This window comes from Telmatherina bonti, assembly GCF_933228915.1.
Source record: "Telmatherina bonti genome assembly, chromosome: 20".
NCBI lineage: Eukaryota > Metazoa > Chordata > Actinopteri > Atheriniformes > Telmatherinidae > Telmatherina > Telmatherina bonti.
This window is the reverse complement of record NC_136618.1, coordinates 1,075,309-1,102,480: the sequence shown is the minus strand read 5'-3', so window position 1 is coordinate 1,102,480 and position 27,172 is coordinate 1,075,309. Positions and strand designations below refer to the sequence as shown.

Genomic DNA, 27,172 nt, shown 5'->3' with positions numbered 1-27,172 from the left:
CATCTTATGAAGAGGAGGAGCCGACCAGATTTACAGTAAAACTTGGACCAGTTCCATTTCGGGGATGAAAGAATCTCAGCTCTCCTTGAAAAAAACCGACTGACCTGGTGAGCTTGTCGGTGCAGGACATGGTGATGAGCTGCTCCCCTTGCAGGACGCCGTCCCACGTCTGGACAGGTCCCCGGTATCGCACCGGCACCGTCCCCTCCCCAGACTCTATCTTGGTCCGCAGGTGACTACGATGCTTTCTCATGAGATGTCTGCTGGTGTGAACTGAGAGCATGGTGTCATGTCAGCGTGTCACATCATGTGACCTGCTGCTGGTCATCATCAGGACCAGTCGCCTGATCATAGGACCAGTTGTCTGGAAACGTGTTTCTTACGGTCAGTGGTGATCTCGTATGGCGAGTTGAGTCTCCCGTCTCCGCACGGCGACGTGCTGATGTACATGTGGAAATGGACGTCATCTCTCAGCCTGTAGCAGCTTCCTCTGTGACGCACAAATATGGACTCCATCTCCTCCACCTCCTCCATCTCCTCCACCTCCTCCAACTCCTCTGGACCTTTGCTGTCAGCAGGAAAGAGGGTAAAGGATGGAGAAAGAGGGATGAGAGCCATCCACCCATCAATTAATCATCCATCAATCCATCCATCATCTATCTATCATCTATCCATCCATCCATATATCATCCAACCATCCACCCATAATCCATCCATCCATCCATCATCCATCCATCTATTTATCCATCCATCCATCCATCCATCCAGCCATCTATCATCCATCCATCCATCCATATATCATCCAACCATCCACCCATAATCCATCCACCCATCCATCATCCATCCATCTATTTATCCATCCATCCATCCAGCCATCTATCATCCATCCATCCATCCATCCATCCATCATCCATCTATCATCCATTCATTCATCCATCCATCCATCATCCATCTATCATCTATCCATCCATCCATATATCATCCAACCATCCACCCATAATCCATCCATCCATCCATCATCCATCCATCTATTTATCCATCCATCCATCCATCCATCCAGCCATCTATCATCCATCCATCCATCCATCCATCATCCATCTATCATCCATTCATTCATCCATCCATCCATCATCCATCTATCATCTATCCATCCATCCATATATCATCCAACCATCCACCCATAATCCATCCATCCATCCATCATCCATCCATCCATTTATACATCCATCCATCCAGCCATCTATCATCCATCCATCCATCCATCCATCCATCCATCTATCATTCATTCATTCATCCATCCATCCATCCATCCATCATCCATCTATCATCTATCCATCCATCCATCCATCCATCCATATATCATCCATTCATTCATCCATCCATCCATCCATCCATCCATCCATCATCCAACCATCCACCCATAATCCATCCATCCATCCATCATCCATCCATCTATTTATCCATCCATCCATCCAGCCAGCCATCTATCATCCATCCATCCATCATCCATCTATCATCCATTCATTCATCCATCCATCCATCCATCATCCATCTATCATCTATCCATCCATCCATATATCATCCAACCATCCACCCATAATCCATCCATCCATCCATCCATCATCCATCCATCTATTTATCCATCCATCCATCATCCATTCATCTATCCATCCATCCATCCATATATCATCCAACCATCCACCCATGATCCATCCATCCATCCATCATCCATCCATCTATTTATCCATCCATCCATCCATCCATCTATCATCCATCCATCCATCCATCTATCATCCATCCATCCAGCCATCTATCATCCATCCATTATCCATCATCCATTCATCATCCAACCATCCACCCATAATCCATTCATCCATCATCTATCCACCCATCATCAATCCATCACTCATCCGTCGAGCGAGTGTACAGCTGATCAAATCAAATCAAATCAAAGATACTTTATTCATCCCCAAGGGGAAATTCAAAGTTCAAGCCAGCCCGTCCAAGGTTTGACATACAGACATTTAACATTGATAAATTGTCAAATTATTGATCCAAACATTAAAAATGCAAACATTAAAAAGGTCAGAACTGCAGCTGATGATGTCATAACACATAAATAAGAGCAAATATCAGATATGTCTGTTCTGGAAATCCTCATCCCTGACTTTGTAAAGCAGACCTCGGAGGAGAAAACCGTCGAGGGGGATGAACTAGAGTATTTTAATCATATCAGTATAGAAGACTCGAGAGTGTATGAGCTGACCAACAAAGCAGGACTACTTTCGCCATATCAGATTCTTCACGAGTGCCTTCAAAGAAATCATGGAATGGGGGACACTAGCATTAAATTTGAGGTGATCCCAGGTAAAAACCTGAAGAGTGACTATGTGATGACATGTGGGAAACATACAGTACGTGGCTGGTGCAAGAACAAGAGGGTTGGCGAACAGCTAGTTTCTCAGAAGATTTTATAGATGCTTCACCCCCATGTAAAAAACTGGGGCTCACTTCTGCGCATGTATGGCAGAGAGAGTAACAAGATGGTCAAAAAGGAGAGTTCAGACAAGAGTGTGATTGAGCTTCAGCAGTATGCCAAAAAGAACAAGCCAAACCTTCATATCTTGAACAAACTGCAAGAAGAAATGAAGAAGCTGGCAGCACAGAGGGAGGAAACCAGAAAGAAACCCAAGATGACCGTAATGGAGTCTGCCCAGCCAGGAAGCGAGCCTCTCTGCACTGTCGATGTTTAAAGTCTTGGAATCACTGAGGAACCACAGCACTGAAACCCTGTCACTGTCCACAAAAACACAGCATCACCCATCAAAGCAGCATCACTAAGATCTAATGGCAATATAGTAACTCATTGGCCAGGCCGGTAGCGCTGCTTGCTTCCTTCACCTTCATTTTACTTCAATGAGCAGGTAGATGTGAGGAAGGACTACTAGAGAACATCCGGTCAACCTCTCCAGATTCATCCTTGTTATAGCACTTAAAAAAGGATGCAGAGAAGTTAAATAGAGTTGATTTAAAACATGAACCACATCAGCATGCTTCTTAAATCAGAAAAATACTGCATCCATTGGTTTTTCTTTCAAAATGTTTTCAGCAGTGACCACATTTTAGTACCAGCACCTGCTTGTTTTGTTTGTGCTTGAAGTATTTCAAAGGGACGACTAATACATGTATTTATGCCATTGGTTTCATTTTGAACAGTTCCTTGTTTTTATTGAAGTTTTTAATGCTAGTTGTTCTGGATATTTTGGATGATGAATGCAAATGTGTACGGTTTTGTCCTCAGAACGGAAAGTTGGTTTGCATGATAAAAACATGCCTTGTCAAGTGATCACTATTTGCAATTATTATGCACTTGTGTCCTGTCAGATATTTTTGTGGTGTGATAATACTGCTTTGGGGAGGGGGGGGGGGTTTGTTTTGTTTTGATGACACAAGAACCTGACATCCTTTGTATGTGGCCACTGCTATAAAACCCAGTACAGATCCAGAGTACTGTAATATCTAATTCCTTTCATGCTTCTAGTTTTTGCTCTATTCTAACACCATGCACTCCAGTTACTTAGTAGTCTGCGGCTGCTTTTCAGTTTTGGTGCCGTTTTAAAACTAAATAAATCAAGTTGGCTACAAAAAAAAAAAAAAAAAAAAAAAAAGAAAGGCAGGTAAGTGAGGGAGGACGCAGGGGCAGGTAAGTGACGTAATGCTGTAGGCAAGTAGTGAGGTCATCTCAGGCTAAAAGACAGCGGAATGAGGAATCATCCGGAGCCATTTCGTCGCTGGCGAACGACACGACCGATGTTCTTATTTCTATCGATAAAAAGCTCAGTAGTTTCGATGCGTGCTTGAGCCTGGTGGAGATTCTCCACAAAGAGTTTCAGGCCTTGCGGGAATCACTGGAATTCAGCCAGAAGCAAGTGGAAACACTGGCCACAGAAAACGCGGTCCTCAGAGAGTCGGTTAAATCCCTCACCGAGGGATTGACCAGAGTCTCCGAGGAGAACAAGAAGATGAAGGAAGCGGTGCTGGATCTGCAAGCCAGAAGCATGAGGGACAACTTGGTGTTTGCAGGGATTCCAGAACAAGCAGATGAAGACCACAGTTAAAAACTTCATCCAGACTCATCTAAAGCTCCCGGAAGAAACGGTGGGGAACATCACCTTTCACCGAGTTCACCGTCTGGGCGGAAGGAAACCCGGAGCCGGACGGCCACGGCCCATCGTAGCCAAGTTTGTTAACTACAAACAAAAGGAGCAGGTGAAGAGTCAGGGCCGTGAACTTCAGGACCTCCATTATGCAGTTAATGACCAGTTTCCAAGAGAGATCCTGGATCGGCGGAGAGTCCTGTTCCCCATCAGGAGGAAATCCATCGCCGAAGGAGCTCGCGCTGTCATCGCCGTGGATAAATTATTTATCAATGGACAGTTGTACCGCGACCCAAACATCACTCCGTGGCTCTACTGACTTGTTGGTATGTTCCTTAATAATCTTGAATAAGTTATGCCATATTTGTAATACTGTGGTTTCAAAATAATTATCAGTATTTTCTCCACCCGTCTCTGCTACACCGTTCTCGTCACGGATGTTTCTTTTACATTATTTTCTTCCTTTGGCACGGTCACTTTTTTCTCTTTTCACTTTTCTTTGTTTGAACCCTTTTACTTTTATCAGTAATGTCACCTACTTCTCTATTTGTTTCATGGCGCACGCACAAGATTAAACATCGGACACAACGTTATGCATGATTCACACATACACACACAGTTCAGTATGAGGAAAGCACACATAGAGACACTTAACGCGCAGATCCAGGTACCGCACACAGCTGACAGGCGCACAAGCAGCGGGTTACACACAGACACACGCTGTGGTAATATGCACATAACCTCCATCTCTGCTGGTTTATGGATACACTGAGGTTTGTAATATGCAGATAGTCTTCATTTTTGTTGGTTTATGGATACACTGAGGTTTGTCTCTTGGAATGTGCGTGGAGCTGGAACAAGAGAAAAGAGGTTAAAAATTCTTAATCGGATGCGTGAAATGAAGGCAGACATCGTTCTCCTGCAGGAGACTCATTTATCTAATTCAACAATAAATCTTTCAATGGACCAGTTTCCACATGTTTACTCAGCTTGCTATAATTCCAGACAAAGAGGAGTAGCCACTCTTATTAATAAAAGGTTCAAATTTGACATTGATCAAACAATCACAGATCCAGAAGGCAGATTTTTAATAGTTACATTATTTATTCAAAATGTTAAGTTAACTATTGCAAATGTTTATGGCCCATTCAAGCTAAAAATATTGAACATAAAATTAGTCTTTATGCAGATGACATTTTACTTTTCCTTCACAACTCACAAACAACACTTTCTCAAACAATGACACTAATTAATACATTCTCTTCAATATCAGACTATTCTATTAACTGGTTAAAGACTACAGCAATGCCCATTAACTGTGACTTTAAAAACATATCTAACACCACTATACAGTCAGGAAATATTAGTTATTTAGGTATAATAATCTCTCCCAGACTAACCGAATTAATAAAGTTAAATCATGATCAGCTAATAAAAACAGTGGAGGATGACCTCTCAAGGTGGAACCGCTTGCCCATATCACTTATGGGGAGAGTTTCCACTGTTAAAATGATGGTTTTACCAAAAGTTAATTACCTTTTCTCAATGGTTCCCATCAGACCATCCTCCACTTGGTTTAAATCACTAGACTCCCACATATCCAGATTTCTCTGGAAAATCAAGCCATCCCGCATTAGTCTAAAAACTTTACAACAGACCAAAGACAGAGGTGGGTTGGACCTGCCAAATTTTAATCAATATTTCTTATGTAATAGGCTGCAATGCATCTCCAAGTGGCTTAATCCAAGTTCTTTGGATGAGCCATGACTGGATGTTGAGCAAGCATTGTGTGAGGATTTAGTCATCTCTGATTTACCATTCATCAGCTCAACTGTCAAGTCATATAAGTGTTTCCAAAGCATTAACATCAGCTCCAGTTTAACGGCTTGGTGGGAATTCCTGAACGTAACCAAGTCTGCGCTTATTCCATGTAAGCTCACACCCATCTGGAACAATCCTGACTTCCTGCAAAACAGAAAGATGATAAACTTCCCTCGGTGGAAGAATAAAGGAGTAAAGCAGTTAGAACATATAATAGAAAATGGAAACTTTCTGCCATTTGATGCAATTTCTTCACGGTATGAATTCAGCAGCACCAAATTCTTAGAATACCACCAACTTAAATCTATTATAAGTAAGAAATACACCACTGATCAACTAAACTTACAGTTACCTATCAGGGTTGCAGAATTCTTAAATCTTAAGGCCCCGAAGCTTCTATCCAAAATATACAGATTACTATTGAAGCTAGAAGATTCCATCTCTCTCCCAACTTCTAAATGGGAAGCAGACTTATCCAGTAACTTCAATCAAAATGAATGGTCACAAATCTGCTCAAACACATTCAGAATGACTAAGAATTCAAACATGCAATTAATACAATTCAAAATTCTACACAGAACTCATTATACGGGACACAGGATGTTCAAGATGGGTCTGTTACACTCACATATCTGTCCACACTGTACTGACAACATGATTGACAGCTACTACCATGCCTTATGGTCTTGTCCACCTGTCCAGAGATTCTGGCTCCAGGTATGTAAAGATCTGTCAGACTGGTTTAAATGTAATATCCCTGCAAACCCCAAACTGGGCCTCTTGAGTCACTTAGGTGAAAATAACAGGGTTTAATTTAGCAAAACCAATCCTCAGCAGCCTGTGCATTGCAAAGAAAACTATCCTTGTGAACTGGAAAAGCAAACAGAATCTGTGTATCCAGCAGTTTAGAAATCTGTTATTAGATTACATCAGCATGGAAATGATGTCTGCCTCCTCAAAGGATCAGTCAGTTGAATTTCACTCTCTCTGGTCTGCTGTGATCAGCTCCATCACTTAGTGTAGGGGGGAGAGTGTGACCTCATCCCGCTCGGGGCTAGGGATTGGCTGGGTGGCTCAGGTGGCTATGGGTCTGGGGTGGACCCCTGGACGGGGATCTTGGCTGCTTCATTACTGGGGGGGCTAGGTTTCCAGACCTGGCGGGAGGCCTTGGGTTGATCAATGGTTGGAGTTGCCTTTTGGCGGTGGGGCGAGGTCGCTGGCGGGGGCTGGATCGGCGGGTATTGGCTCCGTGACGGGTGGCCGTGCCGCTGCGGGGTGGGCGGGGGTCGGCCCTGCCGTGGGGGGGGTTGGGCTGACCTGGACCTGCCGCTGCAGTGGGGGCGGGTCCGTGCCCTGGTGCCCGGCAGAGGGACCCGGGCCCAAGATAGTTGAGGATGGGGGGGTGCCTGTGTATATATGGGGTGTGTATGGAGGAGTGTAGTGGTACATGAATGTATGGGGGGTAGGGGTGCGTGTATGCGGGAGTGTGTTGAGGCATGTATGTGTGGGGGTGTATGTATGAGGGAGTGCGGTGGTGTATATGCGGGGTGTGTATAGAGGATTGTAGTGGAACATGAAGGTATAGGGGGTGAGGGGTGTGTGTATGGGGGAGTGTGTGAGGGGTGTTGGGGTGGAGGTTTAGGGGACTGTGATAGTACATGAGTGTGTGGGGTGTAGGAAGTGTGTGGTGGTTTATATGTGGGGGGTTTATGGGGAGTGTAGTGGAGCATGAGTTTGTGGGGGGTAGGGTTGTGTGTAAGGGGGAGTGTGTTAGGGCATGTAGGTGTGGGGGTGGAGGTTTAGGGGAGTGTGATAGTACATGATTGTGTGGGGGGTTGGGGTTGTGAATGAGGGAGTGGGTGGTGTGTGTGTGTGTGTGTGTGGGAAGGGGTAAGGGCTTGTGTGTGGATAATCTGGTGTTAAATGCATGGGAGATAGGGGTGTGTATATAGAGGAGTATTGAGATGCATGTGTATGGGGGGTAGTGGTCCGTGTGTAGGGGAGAGTGGGGGGGTGCATGTGTATGTAGGTGTATAGGGGGGTGAAGGGTCATGATGAGGAAGGGGGGAGGACTTCAGTGAGAGAAGTGGGGAGTTGTGGTGGTTTGTTCTAGGGTAGGTAGAATGAGAAGGGGTGTTTTGTGGTGGGCGGGGGGGGGGGGGGGGGAGGTAGGGTTTTGGAGGTGGACTAATCTTTTGGCCGTGTATCTGTTAGAATGGGTGTGTATGTGTATAGATGTATGTGTGGGTCTGTAGGTGTGTGTGTGTGTGTAGATGTGTGGGTCTGTAGGTGTGTGTGTGTGTGTAGATGTGTGTGTATACCAGGCTAATGGTGAGGGGGTGTGAATGTGTTGGTGTGTAAAGGAGAAGGGAATGCAACGTGTCTCTGGGTGGGGGCGTCTCCTAGGGGTGTGGGGGCGGTGGGCCCTTGGTCTGTCTCTCCTTCTCCCCCCCCTCCTCTTCTTTGCCCCCCCCCCCACTTCTGCATGTGGTTCGTTGGTGCCTTCTGGGGCCGGTGGCGGCTCCTTTATTGGGGTTGCTGAGGGCCCTGGTTGTTGGGGCAGCTGCCCTTGGCCTGTCCTGGCCTTCGGGGGCCCCGGGAATGGGGGACGTGCCTCGTGCCGCAGGTGGCTCATCTTCTTGAGGGAGGCACGCTTCCCTCGGGACCTAAATCCCCGGACCCCCCTCCTTCCCTTCTTCCACCACACAGGCAGGGCGTTGGGAGGTGGACACGTTGATCTGGGTGGTGAGAGACGCCATCAAGGTGGTCTCCATCGCTGCACCCAGCATCGGTTCACCTCCCAGTTTTAATTACACTTAGTCAACATAACACAAAACACACACTGACAACACATGGACATATTTTGGGGGGCGGGCCATGCAGTGTGCGGTGGGCGGGGCTGCTTTGGTGGTCCCGCTCCCAACATGATGTGGTTACTTCTTCCCAATTTTAATTGCAAACAACACACACTTCACAATCATTCATAAGCTGGGAGGGAGGGGGTGAAAATGGGGTCCTGCCACGCCCCTATTTCTGGGGCTGTGCCGGGGGGGTTTGGGCGGGGGAGTGGTGCTGTTCAGGGGGCCTGGGTCTGGGCTGGCCTGGCGGGGGTGGGACTGCTGCTGGCCCTGGGTGGTGCTGGATCGGCTGCATGTGTGGAGTGGTGGGGGGGCGTTGACGGGGGTGGGGGGTAGTTGTGGGGCCCTGATCGGGGCCCCCCTATCCCCTGCTCCCCCGGGGGTATCTCACAGGGGACACGTTGGGAAAGAAAGGTGAGGGCGTGCATGATCCAATGGATGAAGTGGTGAATGAATGTTAGGGTAGAGGGGGGGTGGGGGGGTCAGGGTGTAAGAATTTAGGAAAGTGGATGGCCGCTGGGATAGGAGGAAGGGGGGGTGTATGCAGATGGGTGGGGGTGTGTATGTGGGGTTATGTTGGTGGTACAGGGAAGTGATGGGGTGGGTGTACAATGAGGAGTGTGAATGTGGATAGAGGGGTGTAGGGAGGTGTGTGTGTGTGTGTGTAGAGTGGGGTATGCGTGTATGGAAGAATGGGTGATTATAGAGGGAGCAGGGATGTGTGTGTGAGGGGGTGTGTGTGTATAAAGAACGGGGGTAGGAGAGTGTGAGTTTGAGTGTGTGTCAGAGAATGGGTGTATAGGGTGTGTTTAAGGAGGAAGTGTACTGGGGTGCGGCCTGGCTGCCACTCGGTGGCGGTCTGGGGATCCCGGCCCTCCGTCGGTGTGGGCTGGGCCTGCGGGGGTGGGGGGTTGCTTCCGGGCTCTTGGGGCCGTGGGGCCCGCGCTCTGTCTGCCCTGGGGGGCCGGTCCTCGTAGGTCCTGGCCTGTTGGGGCCTGTTCCCCCTGACTGCGGGGGACTCTGGCTGGGACCCCCCTCTGCCGCCTCCTGGGTCGGTGCATGGCTGGCTCCGGGGTGGGGCGGTTGGGGTCTGCGCCTGGGGATGGCTGCCGATGGCCCTGGTCTCGGGGGTCCTCCTGGCGTGCCTCTTGCCTTTGTGTGGGAGGGGTCACACTGGCATGATCTTCTCTGAACACGTTCCACTCTGCATGTTCTGCATGTGACACAGTCACCGAGTCGTCTGCAGGTTTATTCACTAACAGCAGCTAGTTTTCTCATTTCTGTTTGTTTCTCATTTATATTTAACTTTTTACATTCATAGTTTAGTTACCATGATCTAAAGTTGGCTTGTATGTGTATGTATATGTGTTAATACTGGCAAGTGCGTATATGTTTGTGTGTGCGTGCATAGGGGTGTGTGTGTATATGTATGTATGTGTATATATATATATATATATATATATATATATATATATATATATATATATATATATATATATATATATATATATATATATATATATATATATATATATATATCCCTGAGCCGTCACCTTATCGTGGTGGAGGGGTTGAAGATCCTAGCAGCTATGTTGTCAGGGGCTTTATGCCCCTGGTAGGGTCACCCATGGCAAACAGGTGTCTAGGGGAGGGACCAGACCAAGCACGGCTCATAGACCCCTATGATGACGACCAACCTGGGCATGAATGTTCCCTTGCCCGGACGCGGGTTACCGGGACCCCCCTCTGGAGCCAGGCCTGGGGGTGGGGTACGAGAGCGAGCGTCTGGTGGCCGGGCCTTCGCCCATGGGGCCTGGTCGGGCTCAGCCCGAAAGGGTTACATGGGCCCCGCCTCCCATGGGCTCACCATCTGCGGGAGGAGCCGTAGGGGTCGGGTGCAATGTGAGCTGGGCGGCAGCAAGGGGCGGGAACCCTGGCGGTCCGATCCCCGGCTGCAGAAGCTGGCTCTGGGGACGTGGAACGTCACCTCTCTGGTGGGGAAGGAGCCTGAGCTTGTGCGCGAGGTTGAGCGGTTCCGACTAGATATAGTTGGACTCACCTCGACGCATGGCTTGGGCTCTGGAACCAGAACCCTCGAGAGGGGCTGGACCTTCTTCCACTCTGGAGTTGCTCATGGTGAGAGGCGCCGAGCAGATGTGGGCATTCTCATCAGCCCCCAGCTTGGTGCCTGCACGTTGGGGTTTACCCCGGTGGATGAAAGGGTAGTTTCCCTCCGCCTCCGGGTGGGGGGACGGGTCCTGACTGTTGTCTGTGCTTATGCACCGAACAGCAGTTCAGAGTACCCACCCTTTCTGGAGTCCTTGGAGGGAGTGCTGGAGGGGGCTCCTTCTGGGGACTCCATTGTTCTGCTGGGGGACTTCAATGCTCACGTGGGCAATGACAGTGAGACCTGGAGGGGAGTGATTGGGAGGCATGGTCCCCCCCCTCTGAACCCAAATGGTGTTTTGTTATTGGACTTCTGTGCTCGTCATGGATTGTCTATAACGAACACCATGTTCCAACATAAGTGTGTCCATATGTACACCTGGCATCAGGATTCCCTGGGCCGCAGTTCAATGATTGTTTTGTAGTCGTATCGTCGGACCTGCGGCCACATGCCTTGGACACTCGGGTGAAGAGGGGGGCGGAGCTGTCAACTGATGGCTCAGATGGTGGGGGAGGAAGCCGGTCAGATCTGGCAGGCCCAAACGTGTTGTGAGGGTCTGCTGGGAACGTCTGGCTGAGTCCCCTGTCAGAGCGAGCTTCAACTCCCACCTTCAGCAGAGCTTCAACCATGTCCCGAGTGAGGCGGGGGACATTGAGTCTGAATGGGCTGTGTTCCGTGCCTCTATTGCTGAGGCGGCCGGCCGGAGCTGTGGCTGTAAGGTAGTTGGTGCCTGTCGTGGCGGTAATCCCAGGACTCGTTGGTGGACACCAGCAGTGAGGGATGCCGTCAAGCTGAAGAAGGAGTCCTATCGGGCCTTCTTGGCCTGTGGGACTCTGGAGGCAGCTGATGGGTACCGACGGGCTAAGCGGCATGCGGCTTCGGCTGTTGCCGAGGCAAAAACTCGGGCATGGGAGGAGTTCGGCGAGGCCATGGAGAAAGACTTCCGGACGGCTTCGAGGAGATTCTGGTCCACCATCCGGCGGCTCAGGAGGGGGAAGCAGTGCTCCATCAACACTGTGTACAGTGGAGATGGGGAGCTGCTGACCTCAACTCGGGACGTTGTGGGTCGGTGGAGGGAATACTTCGAAGACCTCCTCAATCCTACCAACATGTCTTCCAATGAGGGAGCAGAGCTGGTGGACTCAGGGGTGGACTCTCCTATCTCTGGGGCTGAAGTCGCTGAGGTGGTCAAAAAGCTCCTTGGCGGCAAGGCCCCGGGGGTGGATGAGATCCGCCCGGAGTTCCTTAAGGCTCTGGATGCTGTGGGGCTGTCCTGGCTGACACGCCTCTGCAGCATCGCGTGGACATCGGGGACAGTACCGCTGGACTGGCAGACTGGGGTGGTGGTCCCCCTTTTTAAGAAGGGGGACCGGAGGGTGTGTTCCAATTACAGGGGAATCACACTCCTCAGCCTCCCTGGTAAGGTCTATTCAGGGGTCCTGGAGAGGAGGGTCCGCCGGATAGTCGAATCCCGGATTGAGGAGGAGCAGTGTGGTTTTCGTCCTGGTCGCGGAACAGTGGACCAGCTCTATACCCTCTTTGGGGTCCTGGAGGGGGCATGGGAGTTTGCCCAATCAGTCTACATGTGTTTTGTGGACCTGGAGAAGGCGTTCGACCGTGTCCCCCGGGGGTTCCTGTGGGGGGTACTCCAGGAGTATGGGGTACCGGACCCCCTTGTACGAGCTGTCCGGTCCCTGTACGACAGGTGTCAGAGCTTGGTCCACATTGCCGGTAGTAAGTCGGATTTGTTTCCGGTGAGGGTTGGACTCCGCCAAGGCTGCCCTTTATCACCGATTCTGTTCATAACTTATATGGACAGAATTTCTAGGCGCAGCCGAGGTGTTGAGGGGATCCGGCTTGGTGGCCTCAGGATTGGGTCCCTGCTTTTTGCGGATGACGTGGTCCTGTTGGCTTCATCTGGTCGTGATCTCCAGCTCTGTGAAACGGCTGGGATGAGAATCAGCACCTCCAAATCTGAGACCATGGTCCTCAGCCGGAATAGGGTGGATTGCCCTCTCCGGGTCGGGAGTCAGGTCCTGCCTCAAGTGGAGGAGTTTAAATATCTCGGGGTCTTGTTCACGAGTGAGGGAAGGATGGAGCGCGAGATGGACAGACGGATCGGTGCGGCGTCTGCAGTAATGCGGACTCTGCGCCGGTCTGTCGTGGTGAAGAAGGAGCTGAGCCAGAAGGCGAAGCTCTCGATTTACCAGTCGATCTACGTTCCTACCCTCACCTATGGTCATGAGCTGTGGGTCGTGACTGAAAGAAGGAGATCTCGTATACAGGCGGCTGAAATGAGTTTCCTCTGCAGGGTGGCCGGGCTCTCCCTTAGAGATAGGGGGAGGAGCTCGGTCATCCGGGAGGAGATCAGAGTAGAGCCGCTGCTCCTCCGCATCGAGAGGAACCAGTTGAGGTGGCTCGGGCATCTGGTCAGGATGCCTCCTGGACCTCCCTGGTGAGGTGTTCCAGGCACGTCCCTCTGGGAGGAGACCCCGGGGAAGACCCAGGACACGCTGGAGGGATTATATCTCTCAGCTGGCCTGGGAACGCCTCGGGATGCCCCCGCAGAGTTGGTAAATGTGGCTGGGGAGAGGGAAGTCTGGGCTTCCCTGCTTAGGCTGCTGCCCCCGCGACCCGACCCCGGATAAGCGGCAGAAGATGGATGGATGGATGGATGGATATGTGTGTGTGTGTATGTATGTGTGTATGTATACATCTGTAGGTTGTTTTTTTCTTTTTGTTTTTGGGTTATTTTTTAGTTTTTTTTTTCTCTCCCTTTTCTCTCCCTTTATCTCTTTCACTTTTCTTATGAGGTGTTTTTTCTCTTCTTTCTCTTTCTGTCTTTCGTCTGTCCTCTCTGGTCCAGCAGTACAAACTCTACAATTCAAACAATAATACAAAATAAATATAGAAATAAAATAAAAATTCAGAAATACAAGAGGATCATTATATCTATAAAGCTTCCCTTGGCAGAGAAAATTTGCTCAGCAGAACATCCAGACCATCATTCTGCTGCCTAAATGCTGGACAAGACAAAAAAAAAAAGAAGATATGTCTGTTCTTCCTCCTTCGATGTCATCTATCTGGTGTGAGGTCAGTAACGTGCCCCCTGTTGGAATCATCCGGTCCACAACCGTGACATTGAGGATGGATCTGATTGGCTCCGAGGACCGGAGGTTAAACAGGAAGTTTGTTCTCACCGTTAGTTAAAGAAATAAAACATGAAAGGAAAAGCGCAGGTAAAACACTGATTGCACGTTTACAAAATGGCTGGAGGGTGTGTGTTTGCATCCTCGCAGTCGTTCGTCATTTCTGATCAAATTCATATCCAATCAAATATTTCGTCATATTCATTAACCGCCAGCTTAATCCCATAAACATGCAGCAGGGAATGATCCAGCTTTCCTCCTGTATGACGTCATGGCTGAACATTTAAAACATGCATGACCATGCAAAGCGGCAGTATAGAACCTCGCCATGTCCTTTCACTTGCTGTAAATATGGTGCTTCTGGTATTTTTTTAGCTCATTTCATTATGACTTATCTTTCCCATTAGCCGTTTTACCGAGCTGCAGCATCTCTGTCACTGCCATCCAGCTTTGTCCGAAGACAAAAACTCTGTGCTGCATATGCAAATATGACATTCAGGCTTCCACACGATCCAGTAATCTGATCCATCAACCCGCCGTCCAGGTCTCGCGGAGACGGAGACATCTTAAGGAGACAGAGAGATGTTGAGGTGAAGCTGGGACGGTAACGGGATTAAACCAGCAGAGAGAGTCAGTCAAGGCTTTGTTCAGGGGACAGATCAGTGGACATATGGCTCGCTGATGACTGGCAGCCGAGCCGTTTCCATGGAGCTTTTTATGGAGGATAGCTTTCTGCAGCAGGAGGTCGCTGGTTCTGAACCCGCATCAAAATCAAAGGGCTGCCAAACAGACATGAAGAGACACGGCTGCAGCAGTGAAGATGTTTACAAGGCAAATTGTACAACATGGCAGCGACTGCTCCGTCACTATCATGGTGGACTGTCCGACATCTAACAGCATCAGGAGAGCAGGATAATTTATTTATATGCTGTATTAGCCAATATAAATTATATATATGGTCATTAAAAACATTTGTCCAATGGATGAAAAGTGAATAGTTACACACAGAAATAAATATAGCTGTAGGGAAACTTTTTTTAAAATTAAATATATGCATTTCCGACATTAAAATGTTTAAAGGTTTATGTGTTTTTTTATGTAAATGTTTTTAAAGGAATTTGTGGTCAGTGACCATAAAAGAAATGATTTTATTAGTGTTGTTAAACTGTTATGATGACATGACTTCCTTCCAAGCCATGAGACACAGCAAACAGATACAGTCCAATATGTATGGAGCTGTGTTTCCCGCCACAACGGGCAGTGTTCCACCATGGCCCTGGTGGGACCGCGGTGAGGGGGAGGCCAGTGATTCCACCTTGTGCCCCCCAGCAGCCGGCTAAAGCTACGAAACGTTGTTAACCGACTAAAGACCACAGTTGTTCTACGTTTCTCTTTCTTGAAGTGGGATATCAGGTACCAGTCAATCAAAAGGACACACCCCTAAATATGAGGAATTTCAAGAGGAAATTACTTCTAAACAGACGTGTTAAAAAATGTACTGCCCCCACAGTTGTCATGAAGGTAAACCTGACCTATTAAACCTAAAATCTTTTTATATCAGGCTGTAAACGTGTTAATTTCTGCTGTAAACATTTTTTTTTCTGCTGTGAAGTTGGTCTTTTTAAAATGGGAGTCTTAGACGTGCTAGATCTGATTTTAACAGTAATCTGATTACTTCCACATATCACAGTTGAATATAAACAGGCTGAATGTTCAGTTCGATCTTCATGTTTTGATCAATGTTCTACAAACATAAAGTTTCCAATGAGAAAGGGGGAGAAGGTGATCGGTGTTTGTGACTGTGATTGTTCACAAGGTTTTCAGTTATTTCTTTTCTGGACACTTTAAATGCATCACCATCCCATAATAGTTGTTTTTTTTCACCGTCTATCCCATAATACTCATTTTCTCCTCTATGGGGCGTTACTGCACCCTGGTCAACCAATCAGCATTCAGTCTCTCCTCTCCTCCACTGTCACCCCTCAACAGTCAGCAGGTAGCAGCTATGAAGTGACAGCGACTTTCTCCCGTTTTTTTTTACTCCTTTTCTTCATTTGGACACTCAAATGTTTCTTTAAAGAAATGTTTATGCGTCCATGAGACTTTAAGTTGCCTCTCTTATTGCCCAGCCAATTTCTGAAGTAGTGTGCATTGTTTGTGTTCTTGGTGCCAACTAATTAATGTGAATGCCCATAGGGCCCGTTCTTTATATCCTATTATTATTATTATTATTATTATTATTATTATTATTATTATTATTATTATTATTATTGTTTATTATTTGACCAATATTTGCTGTGCTACTAGTCCTGCACCGTTCAAGTCACTTCAATCATTCAGATCTTAAACTGTGCAGCTCCTTCAGGACATGTGTGCTCCGATTTTTTTTATTTGAAATTCATGTAGTTTTTGAGATATTTAACATTTTGTAAAAATAAATTCAGCCTTGTGATTGGATGAAAGTCCTTCAAACCCAATCCAGATTGGACGTTGAAAAAATCAGGGATTGGTCAGTTTTTGCATAATGAGCTGAAAACAGCTTCAATGGGAGTTCGGAGCTCTGCACCGGTTTGCAGTGTCCGGTTCATCTTGGTCCCAGTCTCCATTGTCTTTTCTTGCAAAACTTTTGAAACGCTACTCCTCCGACACCGTTTCTCTCACTTCAACCATTCAAGTATCAAACTCTTCAGCCCATTCAGGGCTCTGATGTTGCATTGTTTCAGTATCTGCATTTGGTATCATGTTAATATTAATTTGTGTTTGTACCAGTTTATTTCTCTGCTCATTGTTATTATCTCTGTTTTCTGTGAAACCATAAACCTCAACATAAACCTCATCATTAGTCAAAAATAAAGAGTGGTATGAGTTTAACTGTCATTTACAATCATTTGTTCTGACTGAACAACCTGGGGAGAATGAAGATTTAAATCAGTTGCCTAAACAGTCTTGTAGAGGTGACAAGTTTGGAAATACGACCAACACCTCCTTTACATTGGTCCTTCGAGCAGGACCCTTCAGTTTCCTCAGATCAGAAAAGGACCATCCTCGTCGTGATGTTCGTCAACCTCATTACCTCATCACAACTTCCTAGTGACTCTCCCACCACTTCAGCTCCCTTCAAATGCACTCTATGACCACTCCACCGAGGGAGCTAGTGCACAGCTTTCCGATCCACCCTTCACCCAAAAAGATCAGTGCTTTAGAATGTCCGCTCAGAAGCAGTCTTATCAGCTCTACAGGAACTTAAAGAGGATAATAATAAACTCAGATGGGAAATGCAAAGTATTTTCAGTACCCTTTCACTGAGATAAAATCCTCAGCCTTCCCATCCCACTGACAGACAGCCTGGGCAATACAATTATCATCCCTTCTCATCTGTGCCCTATCATCATCCAAAGAGTACATCCACTTCCAATCCATATTACAGTCAACAAATGGTTGAAGCAGAGTACTTGCCATGGCAAGGTCATTTCAACTCCACCATCTGATGAGCCACTGCCTCCACCACCACCTATAGAGCCATATCCCCCCCCTGAGGGATCAGGATTTATGGCCAGTATGCAGAGCCATACAGACCCATACCCAAACTGCCTTCAACAGAGACTGTACACAGAGGGTCAAAACCTCATATCCCCCTCTTCATGGAGGATCATCCTCGACAGTTTGCCTACCTCAAAATAGCACTGGACAATATCTTGCCTAAGGATGCAACAAAGCGCTTCAAGTATCAGATACTTGTTGATCACCTCAAACTGGAGGATGCCCAACTCATAGCAGACTCTTATAGTAATAGAACATCTCCCTACACAAAGACTAGGGCTTCTTTAACTGAGCTTTATGGGCAGCCCCACAAATTAGCTCTGCAATGCATCAGTGAGGTCCCTAGGTGTACCACCAGTCTGGAGTGGTGATGGCCGGGGGGTTCGCCTCTTTGTACTCACAGTGAGAGCTCTTGTTGGAATGTTAGAGCAGCTGGGAAATGATGAAGACTGAGTTAGAGTGTGAGTCACACACCTCAGGCCTTCTGTCAAAGCTGCCGCATGAAGTCAGAGCCCAATTCAAACGTTTCATTGACCCCATCAGTACTCCCATTCCAACTTTGGTACAATTTTCAAAGAGGTTGGAATATGAAGTCAGGTTTCAAGACGATAATTTACAACCATCTCTCCCATGATTGTTTTGAGATGAGCGTCAAAGAGTCAAGCCAAAGCAGATGAAAACAGCCATATGTCCTACTACAGTACTGCTCAAATCAGATCCAACATCCAAGTCACCTGCGCCATCATCATCAGCAATCCTTCTTCAGACCAAACTGGAGAAACCCAAGAAGTACTGTGAGAATGTCCTACACTACTGATGGTTCTGAGCGCACAATTATCGTCCAAGGTGCTGCTCAAGAGCGACAACTGCTCGGAGAGAGTGAGAACCTAGCAATCAGAACTATCCGTTAGGATATCAATACAGTGTAATTCTCCATATCCTCCACAGCTTTTCCTTAGAAAAGGTTTAGGATCCACAAAGCCTTCATGGCAGCAGAGCTTGGCCTGTCAAGACATTCTCACCCCATTTAGATTTTACAGAAGACTTATCGTCATCTCAGGGGGCTCCCACTCCAATCATTCAGCCAGGCTCAGCCACTACTTCTCATTGGTTCAGACTATCTTTCTCATCCCAGTCATGCCTGTGCATTTGGGACCACCCAGAGGTCCAGCAGCTCTCAAGACTCATTTTGGCTGGACCCCTCAAGGTCCTGCCAAAGTCCTGCTGCATCAATCCTCCACCCCTCAGTATCTACTCATTAACACTTCTTCTCCTTTTGCTGACCTACTCAGTCACTTGTCCAAATTCTGGCAGATGGATATGCTCCCGTATCGTAATGAAAAACTTATCACCAGGTCAAAGCAGGACAATGCAGTTATCAAACTGCTGGAGGAGAAAACGGTCAGCGTTGGAAACATTCGTAGGTATGCCACTCCTCTGCGGTGGATAGAAGGTGTTCCTCCTCTAAATGCTTCAAAGGAAGCAGTCTTGAGCCACCTGCATGGTACAGAGAGTCGTCTTGCTAAACACCCCAGCAGAGCAGCTTCCAACAACAAGGAGATCCATAAGCTACTGGATGCTGGATATATCAGACACATCATTTCATCTCAAGAACAATACCGCAAAACTTGGTATACCTCGCATCACATGGTCAACAACAATGGTAAAGACCACACTGTCTTCAACTGTTCATTCATCTCTCAGGGTACCAGTCTGAATGAACATCTTCTTCCCGGGCCTGCTTTGGGAGCTAACTTCATTGGTGGTCTGCTTCGTTTTAGAGAATATCCTATCACAGTGAGCAGCAACATTAAAGGCATGTTTCATCAGGTCCGCCTTCTGCCTGAGGATCAACCTTTTACTCTGTTTTCCTCTGGAGGGACATGGATCGCAGCAGACCCCTTAACATCTAACTAATCAGATTGGTTGTTATTTTATTTGTCTTTCTGGACGATGTTACCTGAGGAGCAGCTCCAGCTGGGAGTAGAGGAATCGCAGCAGGGCTCTCCGGGCCGTCACCTCAGCGTGGCAGTCGTTCACCGCGTGTCCCTGGTCGCTCAGATACTCGCCGTTGATGCATTTAGTTCCCGTCGACAGCGCCACCACCTGGGCACGCCTCAGGTCCAGACCTGCTGAGCAAAAGCAGACACGTTGGTGGTATTGCGCCTGCCGGACCTGATACCACTGGATTGTGTGTTCATTATCATTTATTCGATGAGGAAACAGAGAAAAACCTGCTTTTCCATCAACATGAAGAAACAAATAAAAATCAGCTCTTTGTTTAAATCCGGATGATTTCCTGGACCGGAGTTCTCTGGGACAGGAATGATGCCAGAAATCAGCGTTCCTGTTAGCCAATCACAGTCTCTGAAACGGCTCGCTCATTCGGTCTGATGGAAAATTTCTTTCTAGGTCCTGAACGGGAAAAGCCGTCTCTGTGGACGGTTCTGGACCACTTTAGTCCCAGCAGACCTGACGGCACCCGGGTACCGGGAAGACCTGATGGGTCCGGACACCATCCTGTAACAGGATGTCTGCCTCCAGTCTGCTGCAGGTCAACATGGAACGCAAAACATTACGCATTCCGGATACTGGGTTCCGGATACTGGGTTCCGGATACTGGGTTCCGGATACTGGGTTCCGGATACTGGGTTCCGGATTCCTGTCGGAAGAAAGTTTTTCTGATCAGACCTGAAAACCACGACTTTTTATTAGGATCCTGACTGTGATGATGATGATGAGGAAGATGACGATGAAGAAGCTGTATGTGTTCAGGAAGGAGGAGCTGGTCTGATCCAATGGGCCGGTTTCCATAGCAACGTCAGGTTGACATGGAAACAGTCACAAACTGTGGAAACACCAGATGTTTTCAGGTTTCAGCAGCTGGGAGGTGACGCTGCTGCAGACATGTTTACTCCAGGTTTCTTCCTGTTTATTCCTCGTCTTCCTCCTCGTCTTCCTCGTGCTTTAATGATTAATCAGACATGTTACTTATTACATGTTGTTTTGAACATCCCTTTGGGGAATAATGAAGTATTTTTGCTGTCATGTTGGTGTGCTGTAATATCGACCGCAGAACATTTCTGCTCAGCAGACTCGTGAGGAAAACGACGCACCAACAATCTGTCCGATGGAGACTTCTGCAATTAGCATTCTCTGCTAGCAGCTGCTAAACGCTAACAGACTCTCCCAATTTCATCCTCCTGCTTTCCCTCGCCGTTCCACTTTGCGATTGTTTAGATCAATTTTGCAGTGGATAATTTCTGCTGCGCTGCTCGCTATCCTGCCATGAAATTGGCACTGAGGTTGGCTCAGTTTGCCAGGAGAGGAGGAGGAGGGATGAATGAGAGCAAGAGAGGAAGGGGACGAGCCCTACAGGCCGTTTTTAAAGCAGAAATAATCAGCTGCATGACAGAAGTACAAAAAGAGTCGGTCAAAGGGAACACGGCAAGGCCTGCAGCCATCCGATTCCTGCTGATTCATGTGGCAGCGGAGCTGGAACGCCGTCGGAGGAAGCCCGCTCCCACCAGGACGCCACCAGACTACACGAGATGGACATGTGCATTATGGCGCTGCCATGATGGAACAGGAGCTTTGCACCTGGTTGCTATGGTGACAGTAACTTCCTGTTAGCATTTAGCTCACCAAAAATCTGATGAATACCGGATTCTGGAGTGGTCCAGACAAGTATGAAGTTCCAACCAGCAGCTGACGGCAGGTAGCTGGGCCTGTTGGTGAAAACACCTGGTCGCATGCACAGGTAGAGCCTAAAACAGGCAGGTCCAGGACTTTCTCACACCTCCGGAGTGATCAGAATGTTCCCGTTGTCATGTAGACGCCAAAGTCTAATGAAGACAAATCAGGTTAAAATGCCTACCTTTCTGATTTATCCAGGCCTTCAGCATCTGATCATGTGCAAAAACCTGCGTCACATCCGGTTTCTCAACGTCACGTCAGCGGAACGTAAAACAAGACAGCAGTATAAACCAGGTAAAACTCTCACGTGTCGCTGATTAGTTCCCACGTTTTCAGCTAACATTAATACTGCTGGTTGCTGTGTTAGCCGCTAACGCTAAGTCTTGTTTGATGGGATGTTTTGTAAACAAGAGGAGGATCCGTCACTACGTACGTATGATGAAGCAGAATCATCAAATCTGTGTCCAGCTGCGCTGCAGTTTCCCCGTTTGTTCAGTTGTGTCTGGTTGTTCACACCAGTTCACTGACGATAAGTAAACTTCGGATTCTTTTTGTAGGTTTTATGGCACGTTAAAAATGGAAGGACTGGAAGGACTCTGAGGAAACCGTCCGGTCCACAATGATGATGATGGACACACAGGCTGAAGGGAGGATAAAATGTCCATGTTTGATGTCTTTTGGATAATTCCAGGAGAAACCTGGCATAAAGGATGTTTATTTGTATGTTGTGTATTAGTATTGTGCACTGTAAAGTTGTGTATTTTGTGACATGTTTAAAATTAAAATGATGATTAGAAATGACAGTAAGTCTGAGCTGGGTTTTCACTCCTCTTAAAATTTGCTTCATTTTGCAGCTTTTGTTTGTTAGGGGTTAGGGTTAGGTGGGATGAGTGGATGAGGAATTCTGGGATGAATCTTGACTGAGTTTCCAATAGAACTCCTGGTTTTGATGTATTTTTTGTTGGGTTTTCTTAACCTGCAGGATGAGCTACATTCCTGGCCGGAAGGGAAGAAGTGCAGTAATGTGTGGATTAAGCCTGAGAGGCTGGAACATGTGTGACCAAGGCATGCATCAGGATTTTCCCCTTATCTGGATAACTGGCAGCGCCTGACTGGTGGTAAAATGAAGGACGGGGTCTGGTAAGAAGGCAAAGCAGTGAAATTAGGAACTAAAAGGAACTTTCAGGTTAAAATGTGAACAAATACATTTATTTTCAGGTGAAACCTGAAAGATTTAATATTTAAGATATCACCATAATACCATGGCGACGTGACGTTTCCATGGCGACGTGACGTTTTCATGGCGACGTGATGTTTTCATGGCGACGGGACGTTTCCATGGAGACGTGACGTTTCCATGGTGACGTAACGTTTTGTGATTGGTGGAAAGTCTGACAGGAAGTGTCTTCATCATCATGTCCAGGTGAAAATAGAGGTCTCTTAGCAACATGGTAGTGATGGTGATGAAGATGTGATAAATAATGGTGGATTTACCATCTAGAGTCTCTGAATAAACACTACATGTTGTGTCTGGATTGTAAACCTCCTGGACGGATAGAAACACTGGAAAACCTCCGTAGACCAGCTGGAGGGTCACATGACCAGTTACACACAGCTGGTCCTGGTGGTGGAGGAGGGGGGCCTGGTGGAGGTCTACTGGAGGTTTCGGGGGTAATCTAACTCTTATGATCAGCTGCAGGGATTGTGGTGGAAAGTTCCAGAACATTTCTACGAGTACTAACTTAACAGAAAGAAAGCAGTGTGACAGTGGGGCCATTTTATTGATCACGACTGGCAACTAAAATACCCTCCTCACAGAGCTTTTACGCTTCCAGCTACGCCAGCAAACTCCTGCACACCTGCATGACGCCGTGGTCCGTCTCCCTGTACAAAGAGGGACACATCGACCTCAGACTGCAGCTGCTCTGAGAACAAAACCCTGAAAGGCAGAGCTGGAAATCCACAAGGAAGCAGAGCTGCAGTGTTACAACACCTGAACCGGCTCCTCCGCCAGCCGACAGTCCTGCAAAGTCCACATCCTGGTTCAGATGAGCCTGTCGAGCTCCAACACGGCGCCATCAACAAGCATGTAGCTTCTTCATCGTCTACAGCGCTGCTCATCAGCCAGACGCTGATTCTCCCAAATTCAATTCAATTCATCTTTATTTATATAGCGTCAAATCCCGGCAATGCCATCTCAAGACGCTTTACAGACAGAGGGGAAAACATAATGAAGGCCAATTCATAACAGCCTATATAAGGAAACCAACAGATTGAGTTGAGTCCAACTCAATCTCCCATCCTGAGCAAGCACACTGGCGACAGTGGGAAGGAAAAAACTCCCTTTTAACAGGAAGGAAACCTCCGGCAGAACCTGGTTCAAGGACAGGCAGCCATCTGCCTCTGCTGTGTGGGGGGAAGAGGACAGAAAGACAACAGACAACAGGAACTGCTACTCCCGGCCAGGGAGACCTGCTGAGACAGGAGACATACATGTTAATGATGCAACACTGTTATTGGGGGGGGGGGGGGGGGGGGGGGTAAAAGAGAGAGATAAAGAGAAAGAAGCTCAGTGTATCAGGAAATGTCCCTCAGCAGTCTAAACCTATAGCAGCATAACTAAGGGATGCTAACCATCCCTAGCTATAGGACTTATCAAAAAGATAAGTCTTCAGCCTAGTCTTAAAGGTGGGGAGGGTGTCTGCTTCCCTAACACTAACTGGGAGCTTATTCCATAAGAGAGGGGCCTGATAACCAAAGGCTCTGCCTCCTGCTCGGCTCTTTGAGACTCTAGGAACCACAAGTAAGCCTGCAGTCTGCGAACGAAGTACTCTGCTTGGTATATAAGGAACTATGAGGTCTTTGATATATAGTGGTGCCTGGTTGTGGAGGGCTTTATATGTAAGGAGAAGGATTTTAAATTCTATTCTAGATTCAACAGGCAGCCAATGAAGAGAGGCTAAAACTGGAGAAATATGATCTCTCCTGCTGGTTCTGGTCAGGACTCTGGCTGCAGAATTCTGGATCAGCTGAAGGCTTTTCAGGGCATATTTAGGACAGCCCAGTAATAGAGAGTTACAGTAATCTAGTCTCGAAGTAACAAAAGCGTGAACCAGTTTTTCTGCATCACTCTGAGACAGAATGTCCCTAATTTTGGCTTTATTACGTAAATGAAAGAAGGCTGTTTTAGTAACCTGCTTAATATGTGGGCCAAAGGACAGGTCAGGGTCAAATATTACTCCAAGGTTTCTCACTGTAGCACTGGAAGCTAAAGTAATGCCATCCAGGTTCATTACAAAACTGGAAAATTTAGCTCTGAGTTTTTCAGATCCAACGAGAATTACTTCAGTCTTATCTGAGTTTAAGAGGAGAAAATTTCTAGACATCCAAGTCTTTATGTCTATGAGACAATTTTGTAGCCTATTGGGCTGATTTGTTTCATCTGGTTTAAAGGATAAGTATATTTGAGTATCATCTGCATAACAATGAAAGTTTATTCCATGCTGTCTAATAATTTTGCCTAAAGGGAGCATATATAGCGTGAAGAGTATTGGTCCAAGTACAGAACCTTGAGGAACTCCATGACTTACTGTAGTTTGTGAGGAGGACTTGTCATTTACATGAACGAACTGAAGTCTATCAGATAAATATGATTTAAACCAGCTTAACGCTGTACCTGTAATTCCAACCACCTGTTCTAGTCTCTGTAACAGAATGTTATGATCGACTGTATCAAATGCAGCACTAAGATCAAGCAAGATAAGTACGGACACAAGTCCTTTGTCTGAGGCCATAAGAAGGTCATAAGTAACTTTCACCAATGCTGTCTCAGTGCTATGATGAGCTCTAAATCCTAACTGAAACTCCTCAAATAAATTATTTCTGCTCAGGTGGGCATGTAGCTGAGCTGAAACTATTTTCTCCAGAATTTTGGACATAAACGGGAGGTTAGATATAGGTCTATAATTTGCTATCACCTCTGGATCCAGAGATTGCTTTTTAAGTAAAGGCTTGATTCCAGCAGTTTTAAATGATTGTGGTACATATCCTGTCACTAAAGACATATTGATAAGATTTAGTAGTGATGTATTAATTAAAGGGAAAATGTCCTTAAAGAGGCTCGTTGGGAGAGGGTCTAAGATACAGGTGGATGGTTTAGATGAAGCTATTATTTTAGTTAATTCAGAGGGTTGGACAGGACAGAAACTATTTAGACACAAGTCAGATCCTGGTTCTAAGGATGCTTTGGAGACCACAACAGGCTCAACATTATAGGTAGAAGGAAGAATATTGTGAATTTGATCTCTAATAGTGTCAATTTTATTCCTGAAAAAATACATGAAATCATCACAGCTAAGTGAGAAAGGAATACATGGCTCCACAGCGCTCCGGCTCCTAGTAAGCCTAGCTACAGTGCTGAAAAGAAACCGAGGGTTGTTTTTGTTTTCCTCTATCAATGATGAATAATAAGCTGTTCTTGCCGTACGTAAGGCTTTTTTGTATACAATTAAACTTTCTTTCCAGGTTAAGTGAGACTCCTCTAGTCCTGATGAACGCCATCTGTTTTCCAAACGCCTTGACGCCTGTTTTAGAGCTCGAAGCTGGGAATTAAACCAGGGAGCCTTCATAATCTTACCTAATTTCTTCTTCTTTAGGGGAGCAACATTATCCAAGGTTGTACGCATTGAAGCTGTTATAGTATCAGCATGTTGATCAATCTGAGCAGGAGTAAGGCTTAAAGGGGGACTCTCAAACACTCTCATTATCAATACCCGATATTGATCAGTTTAGTCTGTTAACATCTGCATAAGGCGTAAGACGAGAAATGAACACAATCAGAAATATTAAGATGAAATGATCATTAATGACTGTAAAATATATCAATCGGCAAATTACAACAAAATTTATCTTTCAAAATAGGAACTGGATTAGAAAGGAAAGTTATTCAAATTTTTATAGTGAAAATAATAATTGTCACGCAATGTAATGCCACGCCACGCCACGCCACGTAACGCCACGCCATGTAAAGCCACGCCACGCCACGCCACGCCACGTAACGCAACGCTACACCATGCAACGCCACGCCACGCTACATAACGCCACGCCACGTATAGCCACGTAACGAAACGCCACGCCACGTGACGTCACACTACGTAACACAACGCCACCCCACGCCACGTAACGCCACGCCACGCCACGTAATGCCACGCCACGTAATGCCACGCCACGCCACGCCACGCCACGTAATGCCACGCCACGTAATGCCACGCCACGCCACGCCACGTAATGCCACACCACGTAACGCCACGCCATGCAACATCATGCCACGTGACGCCATGCTACACAACACCCCGCCACGCAACACCGCGCCATGCCACGTAACGTAACGCCACGTAATGCAACGCCACACCACGTAACGCCACGCCACGTAATGCCACGCCACGTAACGTAACGCCACGCCACGTGACGTCACACTACGTAACACAACGCCACCCCACGCCACGCCACGCCACGTAACGCCACGCAACGCCACGCAACGCCACGCCATATAACGCCACGCCACGTAACGCAACGCCACACCATGTAACACCACGCCACGTAACGCAACGCTACACCACGTAACGCCACGCCACGCCACACCACGTAACGCCACGCTACATAACACCACGCCACGTATAGCCACGTAACGTAACGCCACGTGACGTCACACTACGTAACACAACGCCACCCCACGCCACGTAACACCACGCCACGTAATGCCACGCCACGTAACGCCACGCCACG

At 47.2% G+C, this 27,172-nt stretch overlaps 1 protein-coding gene across 1 annotated transcript in view; it reads right to left on the bottom strand.

Annotated features, from left to right (window-relative positions):
* LOC306770482 (double-stranded RNA-specific editase B2-like) overlaps positions 1–27,172 on the bottom strand; it is a gene marked incomplete at both ends in the record, with an annotated part of 389,789 nt that overhangs the window by 93,408 nt on the left and 269,209 nt on the right. The window contains 3 exons of the mRNA XM_079259335.1: positions 105–273; positions 384–568; positions 19,653–19,821. Of these exons, the coding sequence (XP_079115461.1) occupies positions 105–273; positions 384–568; positions 19,653–19,821 (523 nt within the window). The remainder of the gene's footprint in view (positions 1–104; positions 274–383; positions 569–19,652; positions 19,822–27,172) is intronic.